General features: G+C 28.7%; 1 protein-coding gene across 1 annotated transcript in view; it reads right to left on the reverse strand.

The window, feature by feature from the left end:
• Positions 1-243: 243 nt before the first annotated feature.
• LOC122504199 (protein gustavus) overlaps positions 244-17,459 on the reverse strand; it is a 101,026-nt gene continuing 83,810 nt past the window's right edge. The window contains exons 3-6 of the mRNA XM_043615140.1: positions 7,144-7,373; positions 6,700-7,030; positions 5,250-5,408; positions 244-4,984 (exon numbers count right to left, since the gene is read on the reverse strand). Of these exons, the coding sequence (XP_043471075.1) occupies positions 4,845-4,984; positions 5,250-5,408; positions 6,700-7,030; positions 7,144-7,373 (860 nt within the window). The 3' untranslated portion in view covers positions 244-4,844. The remainder of the gene's footprint in view (positions 4,985-5,249; positions 5,409-6,699; positions 7,031-7,143; positions 7,374-17,459) is intronic.

The following is a 17,459-nucleotide window of genomic DNA, read 5'->3' on the forward strand; positions in this document are numbered from 1 at the left end:
AATTTTTAAATCGGGTTCATGAATAAGAAATGTTAACTTGAAATTAAAAGCAAACATCTTCCACAAATCTCGTAATCACTAGTCACAAAAATCGAAACCACAACAATCTAAAATTGTAACGTAAACGATATCCATTTCAAGTATTATTTTTATCGAATCAGTCCCCATTTTGTGAAAAATAAAAAATCTTTGAAATTATGAAGTAAAAGAAGAAACAGGATGTTTTGTGAATGAAAGTCAAAGTTGTTAATGGTTTTCAATTTTAATTACAATACGCTGCGTGTTGCCTTTTGTTTACCCGCTACAAACATTGACATCCATCCAGCCTGAACTATTTCAGACAGCAGTCGGTCCTACGCTCGGCTCGTTTCACAAAGTTTCAAGATACTTGTAATTATACATTTTGCTTTTTCATTGTGTATATACAAAAATACCAAATGACGAACAGAACGGAGACATATTAAGAATAACTCAATCAAGTAGTGTAAATCTTGTCCTTAGTCCCTCATCTTTTCTTTAAGAATGTAAACTAATAGAACACTATCATTATTATCGTTAACATTAAGGCATTATATATTTATAAACTCCACATTACCTGTCGCTATACAGCAATACCAAGCTAACTTGTAAACTTAAATAATAGACGTGAGATCGCTCGTTGCAATAGTCCAGGCTTAACACAAAAGTGACAAAAAATACATACACGGCAGACTAAAAACTGCAATTAACGAGTCGAACAATTATTTCCCCTCAGGATTTTATAAAATTATTCCTTTACTCTTCTCTAAACAATTTGTTTAAAAATTCAAATTTTTTAGTTCAAGACTTTAAAAAACACTTTTCTTAAAAATTTTTCCACCAAATCTTGATGTGTGTTCAAATGAATAATGTTCTCTTAATAAGATAAATATAAAAGATGTAAGACGTAAATTTCGTTAAAAGAGATGCACTTAACTAAAACTAATGAGTAAAAATGGGGAAAAGACTTTTCGAGTCGCTAAAAGCCAAAGCTCGCACAATTTCAAATCTCTCCCATTCACACAGTTAATCACCTATGATAATCGCAATATAAATAAAAATTAGACTCATTTCTCAAGGCATCACAGCTACATAGGAGAAAAGACGCATTTGCCGAAATTCCTGACAAAGCATTCCAGATATTCGTCCTACATATTTGCCGGATGTTAACATTTATTTTACGGTATTAAAAACAAAAAGAAAAAAAAACTTAAAAGGAAAAAAACATAAAGCTTAGAATGAAAAAACGATCTTTTAGATCACCCTCTTCTGCATAGACGCGACAATACTGAAAATTAAAATCTGAACAAAAACTTATACAATCACATACATCACAAGAAAGTTTAAAGATACTTAAAACGTATCGACTTGAACAAATTTCACCTCTGTGGAATCATCGCAACTGATTTTCGTAAATCAGTTCCATCAAAAGCATAACAGCGATTAAAAAATGTTCTTCAAATCTAAAAAGCAAACTGATAAAAACTATAACGAAATTTTATTGTTTTATTTTTAAAAATAATATACATTCCTTTCATTAAAGAAACACAAGAAATTCAGTTTAAAGAATACTTCATTTCAAGAAATCGGTTTAAATAAACTCGATTCAAAGAATTAAATAAGAAAATTTAAGGAACTCGAGATGCAAATCTATAACTAAAGAAATTATCAACAATTTCGCAAATCTTCGTTGAATTTTATTTTTTTAACCAAAAGCAAGTCTTAAAAATTAAATTGATAGGTATTTCTTAAATTTTCCAGTAAACTTTCAAGGAAAACTTGTCGATAATGAATAAATTTAAAATTTGTAGGATTATCTGAATAAATTCTTTTTCTTATAATTTTGAGTCTCAATAGTATGCGATTATGTATTATTACAAAAAGTATTACTATTTACACGTCCCAGAAACACTGGCCTTATCCGCTTTTGAGTCGAAATTACTTTATCGCACTCCATTGCGTAAGTTTTGAGATTCCACGCATCCTCGGTTCGACCGATAATGGCACTGTTCTCGCAAACAAAAAACATTTGTGAAGTTGAGAAACCATATGATCAGTTTAACTTGGAACAGATAATCAATTGATATTTTTATCAAACATGATGTTTTTATTTCTAATAAAACTTCCAGCACGAATTAATCGATAGAGAAATTATTTCAGATTATACATCAGAAAATACAAAATTTTCATTCAGTGATGAAAATTTATGATTCATCAGAAAATTGATGATTCGACAATCGTGATTATTCCAATCGATAGATTCAAATTCTGGAGAAATTTTTAAAAACTAGAATAAAAAACGAGCGTAACAGAACGATAATTTCGATTGCACATTTTGTCATTTTGACAAAAATCATTTAGTTTCGAAAACAAAAATCGCGGTCGAAGCACTGGGAAGCTTCATAATCGAACAATTGGTAGATGTAGAAGAGTTCAGTCGTCGCAAATAGAGCTATCTAATGACTTGAAGGGAAAAGGATTGCGCGAGACAAGAGAGAGACTGAGAGGCACGAATTAAAAAGTCTCAATTTCTTTTTATTTTATGTACTTGAATCTTACTTTCTCTTGTCCTTATTAAAATAAAAAATTATGCGAGAGATTGAAATCTTCGAGAGACATTCAATGTCACAAGAAAATGAAGACTCGTCTTTTTAAACTGCAAAAAAAGTCGATCGAACCGTTTAAAACGGATCCACATTATGCAGACTAACACGATAATTGCTTAATCGATTAAACTATTAATTAATATAATAATAATATTATTATCATTATCGTTATCATTATTATTATTATTATAATTATTATTTTTATTATTATTGTTATTATTATTATTAATATTTATCAATAATAATATGTACAACGTTCTAAATCTATTTGTCCTGTCTTCAATAAATCGGAACATGACTCGTGTCCGGATATTGTAAAAAATTAGGGTTTATGCTTTTATTAAAGATGCGCAAATATCTACGAGTGCTATAGAACGTTTTTTTGCTTCTTTTTGTCTTTAGGCTCGTCTAAGTAAATTTCTCACAATCTAGTTCTAAGAATTCCTTTAGAAAAAGAGATTTGTGGACATTCTCCATAAATTCCACTTTGCCTAAAAGTAGGGTTATTTTATTTAATATTTCTGCATTCTTTCTCAAAAATATTCATATTCATAGTGGAATAACCTCCAAATGTTATATCATTCATGATAACATAAATTAAGAATATTTTTGTAAATTTACTACTAACAAGAAACGAGGTAATTTTTCTGAAATTTCTTAAAATTGGTGAAACAACTATATTTTTGAGCATAAAATAACGGGTACCAAATTTTTCAATTTCATTATCTGCAAAAAATTTGGGGAATATTCACACATCCATAGAAAAATGCCAATGAAAAATGCGCGTTTTTGCGTAAAGAGATGGTGCGTTAAAAGACTAGCGACTTGGAGGAATAGTGTTTTTTGTAAAAAAAAGCAAAATAAAGGGAAGCGTGAATTAAACACTGGCAGCTGGTGTAATTTTGGAAGACGCGACAAAACAATGCCTTTTTTCATTCACATTTTTCGCTTTACCAAAAATTGAATCTAGTCGCGTTTCTCTTATTTCTCCCTTTTTTGAATCGCCGTACGATTCAAAAAACGCCGTACGATTCTCTTCTCTCGCATGCGCATAACTCTTGCTATATATACAGCAATATAACATTGCTATATATATATATATCTTTCTTACACATACACACACATACAAACTTACGTTTTCTTGATTAAACCACTATACTTTGTAAGACCTAGCATGCTTAGAAAATACTTGAAAAACGAGTCTATTGGAAGGTGGCTATTCAGCTGGCATTTTATCTTCACTGTACACACTTTTTCTTATTTTTTCATTTTTTCGTCTTCTTCTGCTTAATAATTGGTAATAATGAAATCCTCTTCCCTCAATGATGAAAATGATAATAATGATGATGAAGTTTGTGTTCACCATCTTTGGCTAAATTTTCAATGTCTCTTGTCTTCTTATTGTTTGGTGAATTCCTCCTCGCAATGCCGGAATACAGCGAGCCCGATATCGACTTTCGACAATTCAATTGAAAAAAAACTCCAAAGAAAAATGCAGTCTTCAGGCTCGACTACGTCTAAATTGTTTACTGGCCAACCTTGAAGTTCTACAAGGGAATGCCGCGTGTCTTCGTCAAGAAAATTTCTCAGAAAAAAGTTATTTTCTATAACGAAATCGTCCAGTCTCCTCTTTTTCAAGTCTCTTCTCCTTTTTATAATTCTTTTTTGTTCAAAAAATTTCCCTTTCTCTAAATCCTATTTAAAATTCTTCTTTCTCTTTTCTTCAAACTTATTCTTTTCTTTAGTTTCTTGAAACTAAAGTTTCTTTTCTGTCTTTTTAAATCGTCCTCTCATATATTTTTGCGCTCTTCTCTCGATTATACACAAAGCTCAAACAAAGTGGGAAAGAAACAAAGGTATGCTTGCCGATGCTAGAGATATCCAAATCGCAATTCTCGGCTAAATCATAACAAGGAATAAAAACTCTGCGATTTTGATCGCGTCGACAACATAAAACAACAAATATTAGCTAATAATTATTCCTAGATTAGGATTCCGTAGAAGCATCGTTTTTATGGGGCGTAATAATGATATTACTCTGCTACGAAAATCATTGAGATGACGAAGATTGACACGCGGCTATCGGTGGACTTTTCTCGGTGGCAAGCGAGGGGTTCGGCGGGATCTCTGTGCGTTGTAGTGATAACGATATCGTGTCTTAAGAGTTGTTAGTTTTGAGATCGCCGATTTTCTGGTATCTCAAATTTTGCCACTCGGTGGTTACCTCCTGTCTCGATACAAAAGATAAGTCTTCATAGAGAGTGGCAGGCTCAATTCGTCCACTTTCTCTTCTATTAGATGTTTGCCGATTCGTTGTCGGATCACACGACGGCAAAGATCCATCAATGGCAATGGCTCAGCTGTGAACAAATTTTAAAATATTATTAATTACAAATTTTTCTAAATTGTTAATGAATTTTTTAATTTTTTAAGCTTGATTAATTTTATTTTCTTAAATATTATTATCAAAAATATAATAAATTTAAATTCTAAAAGTGAAATTTAATAATAAAGTGAAATCCACATTTCTGTCAAAGAATCAATTTTTCTTTTATTAAAATATTAAAATTTTTACTTCAATGTAATTGAAAAGAAGATATAATAAAACAGTTTAAGAATACTAACGATCAAGGCCTCCAATATACTTCATAGTAATTTCACAGTGTCCCCATACTGCGGAAACAATAGGGTGCAATTTTCTGCCCTTCAGTCCTCTAAATGCTACTCCAAGGTACTGACCATCAACTACGAATGCTAGAGTTCCCTCGTCCATATCGAGAACCACTGAAAATTCGTTTTACAAATTATTGCAATCGCCTGTAATAATTGTACTATTGTTGTATAAATTTCTTTCAAGGCAATGAAAAATTTACTATTTATTGATATTATTAAATTCTTTCGATGAATTTAAAAAAAAATGTTTAAAGTAATTTAATTTTCCCTGAAATTCAATTAAAATTGTATTTGAAAGAATTTAATTCCAGCGCAAATTTAATTATTTTTAAATAATTGAACGCATGTGAAAAATTTAATTATTTTTTAAATAATTGCATTTTTTCGGTGAATTTTTACAACATTTTTAAATATAATTGAAATTTTCGAAGAAATTAATTAAAATTGTATTGAAAATAAGTAAAATCCTGATAAGAATTTTATTATTTATATATAAAAATAATTGAATTTTTTACGAAGATTTTTATAATTTATAAATTGACTAAAGAATTTTATTACAATGATTAAAAGTAATTAAATTTTATGAAGAATTCAATTATTTTCAAATTTTTTTATAAATACTTTACAAGAATTCAATGATTTTCAGTACATTAATTTTAAAATTAAAAATATTTAAAAAGAAAAATTATTAAAAAAGTTAAGAAACAAAAAAGTAAACAACAACTAACTTGAAACTGCAAACAGGTTACCGGAATACAACGATTATTAATATATTCAGAGTGTCCAGCAAGGATTGGGAATAAAATTTCCTGACTTTTTGCTGACTTCATTTCTGCTTTATAAGCACAAAAATAACTAATAAATAGATTTTAAAGCGTATGATGTACAGTGATTTATTTATTAATAATCTGTAATAATCAGAGACCGATTTTGAAACGAAACTAAATTAAAAATTTACGTTTAATTTAGTTTCGTGTGGACCCGAAACTAAGTTAATCAAATAATAATAATAATAATAGGTACACGGCAGGACACAGTGAAAAGGAAGTCTTTTTTTAAGGCAGCAAGGCAGTCTAAAATTAAGATGCAACATTTTTAAGGCAGGCAATACTGAATTTACGCAATGAATTTTAAATGATTTAACATTGTAGTTGACAGTGCTGAATTTAAGACTGATCTTAAATTGAGATTTACTTTTTCCTGTGTATATATAAAGCCATTAATTTTGTTAGACCGTATGAAAACGATGCATAGTCCCATGCGTTATTTTCCAAGTTTTTTGACATTTTTATATACATGTCGAACAAGAGAATAAGTCATTTGACTTATTCCCGATAGTCTGCTATCCAAAAGCGCCATTTTTGAACTTTTAAAGGTGTTTAAAAAGTTTTTAGGTGTTTACCTAAAAATTTATCTGGAACAATGAAAGATTCGTCAGGTTTGAGAAGAGCGGGATATGTGATCCCATTATTATTTTTGGAATCATGATAGAGTTTATTTCTACCAAGATCCCATCCCCAACTCAGTTCATTGTTTCCAACGAGACTTTGATAACCGACGCTATGAAGAGGTGCGTCTGCCGTGGCGACGCCGACAACTGCATGAGTTCCACGTTGCCTTGTACTCCAGTGTAGCTCCCACACATGCATTCCCTTCGTGTAACCGACTTTCCCCCGAATGCAGTCTGTACTTTGTGCCACTGGGTGTCTATGGAAGGTTAACTTGTCATCATCCTGCAAAATAAATATATTTCTTATTTCTGCCTTTCATCTATTTTCCTCTCAGCTCAACTGATTATTACTTGAAATATGTTAAACTGCAAATATTGGTTTCGAGATAAACTCACTTTAACAAAAATATTCAAACTACGGTCATCGGCATTCCAACTGTGGTGTATTTGAGTTTCACGTGAAGCTGGCGGCATATCCAGAAGAACATCAAGACGAGCAGGTCTAGATAAGTCTTGGGCCAGTTCCCGAGGGACAACTGGTTTGTACCCAATGGCGGCACCTCCACCGGCGCCAACTCCTCCTTGTGCTGACACACTACTGTCGCGAGTCAGGCTTTTCACGCTACCTGTATGTCAAAAAAAATTTTCATTTTAATATACTATACATTTTATTTAAGTTCTCCAAGTCTCAACATTTCATTAATTAACAATATAATATAATTCATTTCATTTCTTTAATTACACCCTTAATATTTTAATATTTTATTTTTCAATGCAAGTTATTTATACACATATCTTAATATTCTACTAAAACAGAAATATAGAAAAACTCGATATTTTCAAGTTTTTATATAGGTTTTAAAAAATTTTTCAGACAAGTTTTAGGGGAGAAAATTTTAAAGATTGAAAAATGAAATATGACTAAAAATTGACTTTCTTAAATTGATATTGCCAGCAATATTTTCCAGAACAGCTGCTTTTTAAACATTGAAGGAAGTCTCCCCTGGTCTTGGGCGTGTAAATTTTCAACAATCAACTTTACACCTGGGCACAACATAAACCATCAAACAAAAATTTTTCACATTTTATCCATACCTATATTTCGAAAATATAAATTTTTGTTCTTTTATATATATATATAAAAGAACAAAAATTGTATTAATTATTTCAAATTTAACTTTTAAAGCAAAATTTCGAAATAAAAAACATGATAACAAAATCAATAGATTTTTTATCATGTTTTTTATTTTACCTGAAAAATAATTTGTCGAAATTTTCACTTATCCTAATTAATATTTAATGTCGTCTTGTCGACCCCCTGCTCATAAAGAAAATGAAAGTTACAGGCCAAGGTCTGACTATAATTTTTTTCAAAAAAATGCTGTCATAAACATTAAACAGGCAAATTTTCATCCAGTTCGTATAGATGAGAGTGCGAAAATTGAAAATATTGGCTAAATTTTTTTTGAGACGGTAACCAATTTGACCGTATTCGCCCTGTCTTACTTACGATTTTTCTTATTCCAAAGACACAAAAGTGTCAATTTCAGATAGCAAGGAGTTATAGTACACGGAAAGAAAGTTATTATCAAATTTTATGAAAGTATTTTACAAGTGTATAGGACAAAATGCGACAAAGGTAAATTTTGATATCAGAAATACTAAACTTTAAAAAATCTTATTTAAAATGTAGTAAAGTTACATTAAAAGTTGTTGAAAGTTTTTGATTTACTAAATATCATATAATTTTTTTAACGCTTTGTACTTCTGATATAAAAATTTACCTCTGCCGCATTTCGTCCAACACTTGTAAAATACTTTTATAAAATTTGATAATAACTTTCTTTCCGTGTATATTAAGCAACAAGGGGCCAAAATCAGACATTGTTTATGTTGCCAGCAAATCAGTTCGATTGCGACAAGGAAGCATCGTTCGCTTTCAGCAAAGAGGGCTAAGGGGCACCTTTCTTTTTTGTTACAAGTTAATAAATATTTAAGTGACATCTATATAAGATATCACCAAAACTCACATACAAAATTAAATAAATAAATAAATATAACAAAAGAAAAAATATACCTATATATATATATATATATATATATATATATATATATATCGACGGTTTAGAGTGCAAACCTGCTAACTCCACTTTTTATCAAATTTGAGATTCTTTTTGTATTTGATAGATAAAGAGGTGATACATCAGCCAAGTAAAACAGTTTGACGAAATTATGTCTCTAAATTGCTAAAAAAAAGTGTTGTGAGTAAAACAGCTAACTCCATACCTGTCAAATTGCACTGCTATAACTCCACATAATATATTGTATTGTATTGAAATGTGTCTATACTTTGAGTGTAAGAGATATCAATTAAAATATATTTCAAAAGGAAGTACTTTTTATTATTAAGTAGCATTGTGTTGTTCTGTTAATAAAACAAATATACTGAAAGTTTTGTTCTATAAGAATATAACCTAAAAATTCTTTTGAATAGTTTTTTGACTCTCCTGAAAAATTTCATAAATGTGAGTTAGCAGGTTTGCACTCTAAACCGTCGATATAATATAATAAATTAATTAATAACAAAATTAAATTAATATAATTTTCTTGTTATATTCAAAAAATTAGTTAGCATTTTTCCAAATTTTTAATTATGAACTAAGTTTATTATTAATAAAATCAAATTTCTTTTAATAACAAGTTTTTTAATAACAACCCAGGCGCGAAAGACCAATGCTGACGATGGATTGAAGATTTATTGAGCCTTGAACGCCCAGCCTGGGTAACCCAGTGTTGAAGCAGTCTTTATACCACTGTCACTCAATGTTGATTCAGCATTGGACACCAATGTTCGTTCCATGCTCGATTCAAGACTCGGTCAATCTTCGTGAGTGAAGCTCAAACATCTGATCTTTATTCAAGCCTGAATCAATCTTGACAGTGTGCACTTAAAAATATTAAATATAAATATTTATAAATTAATTAATATTAAAATATTTTTTATGATAATTTTGTATACTATTTAAAAATTATTATTAATTATTATTATTAAGATATCAATTGGTAAATAAATATTAATATTTATTTAGTGTATATTATTCTTTTTTAATTATTAATTTATTAATAATAATAATAATAATAATTATTATTAGGTATAAAAAAATATTAAATTAAAAATAAATATTAAATATTATTTTTTTTATAATAATAATAATAATAATAATTATTATTATTAATTATATAAGATTTATATAAATAAAGTTAAATTATACATTATTATTTTTTTCTTGCACAGTGTCAAATAATTGTTTTCAAAGTTCAAGAGTTTCGTTTGTCTGAAAAATTTTTAGTGAAAAAATATGTTCATTAGGGTGTAATAAATATTTATGCCTAGTAGTTTTACACTAGGAATAACTGTTTAGTAAATATGTATTATCAAAAAACTATTTTTTGTCAAACGCGTGCGATTAAACACAAATAACCTTGAGACTTTAACATTGCCAACTCAAGAGTTTAACGTATGTGTTGAGTTGGTAATGCTGGAGTTTCAAGGTTATTTGTGTTTAGTCGCGCGCGTTTCACAAAAAATAGTTTTTTTGATAATATTTACTAAACAGTTAATCCTAGTGTAAAACTACTAAGCATAAATATTTATTATTACCTAATGAACATTTTTTTCACTAATAATTTTTCAGATAAACGAAACTCTTAAACTTTGAAAATAATAATTTGACACTGTACAAGAAAAAAAAATAATATATATAATTTAACTTATAAAATTATCATAAAAATATTTTAATAATAAATAATTTATAAATATTTATATTTAATATTGTTCAGTGCACACGGTAATAAAGAAAGTGAATATTGTATCAAGATTGACCGAGTCTTTAATCGAGCATGGGACGAACATTGGTGTCCCATGCTGAACAAATATTGAGTGACGCGCCGTATATACAGAATATACTGCGCTGGCATTGAAATAGTAGATTAGGCGAGGTGCCTTCCAGCCTTCTGTGGCCGAGCGGTTTAAATGCGTGCGTTTAGGACTTCCGGTATGCGTTAGGGACGGGGTGCGTGAGTTCGATCCCACATGCGAGCGAATATTTTTCATTCTTTGTTTTAAGCGTTATATAAAATAATAAAATTGTGTGTTGTGTGTTGTGAATAAAAACTTGTGAAAATGTTTGTAAATAATGTTAAAAAGTCTGCTAAAAAATCGAGAAAAAAATGTGTCGATTAACAGAAAAATTGTCTTTTTTTACTAAAATTATTTTTTTAATATTACTATTTCAAATGACATTTATTGTTAGTAATATATTATTTATATGAAAATAATATAATTATTATAATAGTAACTTATTTCCAAACAGACGCATATAACATGAATAAAATAATATCAATAATATTCATTACTATAATAATAATAATAATAATAATAATAATAATAATAATAATAATAATTATTATTAAAATATTATTATTATATACAATTCATATATTCATATTATAATGAATGAGCGCGAGAGAGGCGTAAATTTTGGAACAGTGGAAGCAGCCTTGTTTCAGTCCTGCATTATAGGGTTCCGCAGCATTGATTGAACATTGAACGCCAATCTACAACAAAGACTGGAGCGTCAGTCTTAAATAAGTGTTACATTATAGCTAGAAGCAACCTTCGTTCCGCCGTCCCACCAAGGCTTGATCAATGTTGACCAAGCCTCAACGAAGGTTCCGTAAAGCCTGAATCTAGCGTCAGTTCTCGCCTGGGAAGTTAAAAATTACACTTTTTAAATTAAATTTAAAAGCTATTTCTTGTCTTTGGGAAAAATCCAATCATGAGAAAAACATATAAAATTTTAAAAGTGTTATTTTTAGCTTCGTTATTAAGTGTAATTTGATTTTATTATAGATATTATATTAAAGAATACTAACAAATTTAAAGAAAATAACAAAAAAATTTATTTACTTAAAAAACTGTTTGGTTTATCTTTTATTTCATATATTTGCAATGAAACCTGTTGGTTTGGTGAATTAAATTTTTTTGTCGAACTATTGAGTTCGCTTAAATGAAATATTTAGTAGGTGTTACAAAAAAATTTGGTACTCGTAATGAATATACATTTATATTAGAGTCAAAATAATCATATTTTAGTTAAAAATGGTCAATAAAATTTTAGTCAGATGAACAAAAAATGTTCAACAAAATTATTTTGTTAACATTGCAAATATTGTTTTTCTGAGTGTTAATTTGCAACTAAAAGAAAGGTGCCCCCTTTGCTGAAAGTACTCTATTCGGCACTGCCTGGGAGAGGAAAGTGGCTGGCGTGGCGAGGCCTTTCATTTTGTATTTTTTTTCATAATTTATTTAATATTAATATTAATATTTTGAAATGATTATTCTATCACAAAAAAGAAGCAATTGGCAAATGAAAGTGTAAATTTCACCAGATATTTATATAACAACTTATAAATGATTTATATAATTTTATTTTTAACAAATCTTCTGGACGAACCCTTTTGTACATAGTTTTTCAAAAGTTTGCAAAACCGCAATTTTTATATATTGAGGAAGCTAAATGGTCATGAAGTGAACAACTTGTTTAAATTTCTTTAACTTCATTTTAATATTACTTTGTAATATTACCTTAATATTACGAATCTCCAATGTAATATTACACACTAAGTGATTTGTACCCTGGAGCGAGTTTTGTTTAAAAATGTAACGCATTTATAAAAAAAACATATAGGCGACTTATACACACACTGTAAAAAGAAGACTGCATCAAAAGCATCTCAAAATGCGTTGGTTTCTAAAATGAAAGATGGAAAAATAAAATGTTTTAAACGTTTTAAAAGTGACTACAATGTATTTTGACATACTTGTTTTTGCAGTGCAGTCTATACTTTAAGGGTTAATGCTAAATTAAAAAGAAATCTCGATTTATATTTTTTCTCAAGTGAATTAAAATTAAGAGAAATTTACAAATTTCTATTCTATTTGGGATTATAAAAAAGAGAGAATTTTCGGGATTAAATGAAATCAACTTTTTTAATTCTATTCTATCCCATTCTTTTTACCAGGTATATACATATGGTTTCAACAAAAAGGAAAAATGTAATGTTAATATCAAACTTTTAAGGCAATTCTGAATGTTTTGATATTGACAGATAGGTACTGAGAATTTCCATCTTAAATGTTCATTGAAAACAAAAAAAACCTGAAGGTTTAGTGTAACTTAAGATTAAAGTTTTAATAAAACAAATATAGATTAAAAATGTTTGCAAAAGTAAATTATTAAAATATCATTTGTAAAAATTTTCAATAGCGTCATTTTCCGAAAGTGAAGCTTTAATACTATACGATATCATTTACATAAAAAATTTACCTGAATCCATGCCACGTGTACGAAAATGATTGATGTTTTGTTTATCTCCTTGCAGTTAAATAAGAGATGATAAAAAATAGTAAATCGAATGTAGTTGCGCTGAACGTCAATGAAACCTGAGTAACGTTTATTATATAATTAATTCAGACGTGGATAGTACTTCGCTTCTTTGCGATAAACGTTCCTCTTGATTAATGACATCCAATTCACATATATGTTTACTAAGCATTGCAACGACAGCTGTAGGTGTTTGTCTGAGCACAGGAAAAGACTGGCTTTGATTGTAGAAGAAACATACAAGAAAGAGTAACAGCAAGGAAAGCAAAGAGAAATAGCCCCAAAGGACTTTAACAATTAACGTGGAGTGAGCTTAGGTCAGTGATTGGCTTCACATGCCCTAGCCTGTGAAAATAAAACCATTAAGAAAATTGTATAGAGCAGTCATTGACTTCTACGTATTCACAATAAACCAACGACTCATACTAAAAACTTTATTTATAATCTTTGCTCTACCTAATGAATCATTGAAATCAAGTTTTAATGGAATTTTAAATTACATTTGACGGGCTATTAATTTATACTTTCAAAACTTTAACTATTTTTTAAATATTCTAATTTTTCTCAGTAAAATTAAAGTTTGAATATATCAATGTATATATGCATTATATGAAAAACAATATCAAACAATAAGATGAGGGGTTGTTAATTATAAATACAGATGTTCACTACATGTAGATTCGGATTCCTCCTTGCAATCAGCAAAGAGATTTGCTTCCTCGTGGACTACGAAGCATTTTCCATGAGGAAGCAAATACATAACTAAACTAGATAAATATAAAAATTAAATATGAACATTGATACACGGAGAAACTTTTAGTAACAATATTTCCTTTATTGCTGATAATTATGTACAATATAACATAAGAATTTAGGGATAGTCCAGGTATAGTTGGAAAAATTCTAATTATGAAAATACATATTTGATGTATTTTTTATAATAAGTTGCAAAAGTTTTATACTTCTTCAAACACATAATTATATTATCTACAAAAGATAGTAGAAAGATTAAAATATAGATTTGAAAATTTTCTAAAACTTTATACTAAAGGTGAAGATTAGATGATAATACATACATTATAATTATATTTTCGTATTTCCAATTTTTCAATATCAAATAATACTCTTTCTTTTATACACGAATTTCAGCTCACTAAAAATTACAAAAATAGATAAAAAATAACACTATTTCTTATTATAATAAGAACTATCAATATTACCTCTATTATACCTAAATTCTTACTTTTTGTTACAAATATCGAAATGCAATAAAGTAATTATTGTAATTAAAAGATTCTCAGTGTATTAGGAGAATGAAAAATTACTTGTAAGAAATATAAAGGAAAAAAGCCTTGTGTTTAATGTAAAAAGGTTAAATATAAAGTGTAACGCGTTTAGTATAAGAAATTTACATAGGAGAGCGACAGTTGCACTCCATGGTCAGTTTAGCAAGCCTGGCCCAACATTTAGTTTCACTAACTACAGGTATTGAATTGGTCCGACGAGGATTAACAAATCTGTTTATTTATCACAAACGAAGGAAGTCGCCAACACTATCCATTCCTATCCGTTTTAGCCTAGTGCGCCTTAGCATTTTGGGGAAAAAAGTTCCTTCATATCGAGGGGGTAATTACTGATTAAAATGGTGTACACTCTAATACACTAAATTTTCCTGCTATTACGCGTATTATCCAGTATTACAGGGTATAACAGAACTATTACAGGGTATTATTGATTATTACAGAATATTACCTCTATATTATGTGGTATTACACTGACGTAATAATGCTCTATTACACTCTATTACGTGAGGAGCGTACACGCTAATACACAAGTAAATATACCCTCTCGCTTCATATGACTTTACTAAATGGCACAAAAAAAATTTTGTTAGAAAAACATCCAGAGCCCTTCTCTTATTTATTAGCTTTTTCTATTTTATAAATATCAAGATGTAATCAATATCACTAATTTTACAACTTTCACATAAAGTAACAATTGCATAATAATCAAGAAATTTTAAACCAGACAAAAGTTTTGTGTACTAGTAAATTATATTTAAGGGTTTCATTTAGAGATTTCTAGGTTTGTGTTAAAGGAAATTATAAGTAGTTACAAAAAATATTTTTCAAGAGTATTTTGAGTATGTAATTTCAAAGGCACGAAAAATAGACTTTGAAAAATGATATTTCCTTCCAAAGTTGAAAATTCCAAGAATCCTTATGTGTATGTAAACTTTTACTTTGCGACCAACGGTCCCTTCTTTAAAAAGGGATGAATAAAAGAATCTTAAGAATATGCCTGAGTCTTCTCTACCTGAATTAAAAGCAGGTAAAACTCGAACCACCCAGGGACCTTGACCCTGGATAAGGCGAGTCAACCTTAAATCCTTTACGAGTTTGCACTTATGTTCCTGCGTCATTACAGAGCCTTTGTATGAAATACTAAAAATACATTCTATTTAGAATAATTTTCAATTCTAGGTACCTACCTCGTACCTACTGCTCTATTCAAATTTAAGGTTTTAACTTATGTTCGTTTCTCTGGGAAATCAAATTCCGATTACACGAGAGTTCCTTTCAACTTCGTTATGTCTCATGTTTTTTTTGCATATTGCTTAACAATTATTCTAAGAAAGTTATTTAACATTGCTTTAAAATAGTTGTTGTTTAGAATAACTTTCTTACAATGTAAGTTTATATGTATTTGAAGGAAATAACTGAGAAATAACTTTATATATTATAGGATATTAAACATTTTCCGAAATATGTTAAAATTTAGTTTGTATTTTCAGATTTTGCAGTTTTTTTAGATGCATCGATTGACCATTTATAGAACCTATGGATCAAATATTGTAAAATTATTAACGTTTTAAAATGTTAGTAACTTTAAATAAAAAAAATAAAAAAACTGCCTTGAACCCGTTTACAAGGAATGTAAACAATATACTTTGTTACTAAAGGTGCGAAGATTTGGAAAGTTTTTTAATCATTTATGCATAGAAGAGTTCAACAACTACACTTTTTTGTTCGCTTTTTCATTCCAACCTTGAGTCTCCCAAACTTACAAAAATACGTTCCTTTACTTACTATTAAAATAACATATTAAGCAATAAAATGCTAAAGGCAACCATTGTTTACGTTGGTGTTTGCAGCCCGAGACGTGAAAGAATACTAGCAAACGTCAACATAACAATTTGGCCCCGTGTTACTTACGATATGTACTTTGTATTCTAAACGCACAAAAGTAGTGATTTCAGATATAGCAATAAACGACAGGGAGTAAAAGGAAATTCTCTTCGACTTGCATAAAAATTGCGTCTATTTTTTCTCTGGAAAAAATTTTTGTATTAAAAAAATAATATAATAAAAATAAATAAAACAATATTTTTTCTTTTAAACAGAATAATGGAAATTTCACTATAAATTATAAATAGTGATATATATTTTTTAATTAAGTTACATTCTTTTTATTCATATTTATTGAAAATGTAACTATAATATTATTTAGGTTGCCAGGCGGTAGTGGATGGATGGACCAGCTGGTAGAGTGTCTGCACAGAGAAGATTGGCAACACACTCCTGGCCAGGTCATTTTTTGGAATAGTATACTGGTATTATCTCGGGCCGGGCGGTTGGCAGACGGATCCCAGCCAGTACCATACTATTCCAAAGTCGGTACGGGCTCAAATTCGCGCCGGTTGTAAATTTTCGCCCAGAATAAATATTTTTCATTTTAATATTAATATAGTATAATGTATGTATAAAAATTAACTTGAAAAAAGTATTATTTATGTTATCACATTTATATTTTACCAAATTAAATAACTCCCTAAATTCCAGACAAAACTTTGACTTTTTCCCTGACTCTGAAAAATATTCTGATTCACTCGCAAAATGATTAGATGCACAAAAAAATGTTCTATTACATTAATTTACGAATTTCTCTAATTGGATAAAATTATTCGAAAACACCAATAACTTCATTTTTAAATAAATATTTAATCATTATTATTTTTTCATAGAAATTAGGATTTTTAAAAATTTGTAATTCAACAACTATAATAATTAAAACTTGCTAATTTGTTACTGTAATTTTTTCAAAAATTATTTTCATCATTTCGATTATTTATTTCTAAAAATCCACGCTTTCAATATTCAATTATAATCTAATATTTTAACTGAAATACATTTTTAAATCAATATTTATTAGAAAATTTTACGAGAATTCGATTATTTAAAAATTTAAATACAAAAATAAATATTT

This window comes from Leptopilina heterotoma, unplaced genomic scaffold (genome assembly GCF_015476425.1).
Source record: "Leptopilina heterotoma isolate Lh14 unplaced genomic scaffold, ASM1547642v1 Lhet_285, whole genome shotgun sequence".
Taxonomy (NCBI): Eukaryota; Metazoa; Arthropoda; class Insecta; order Hymenoptera; family Figitidae; genus Leptopilina; species Leptopilina heterotoma.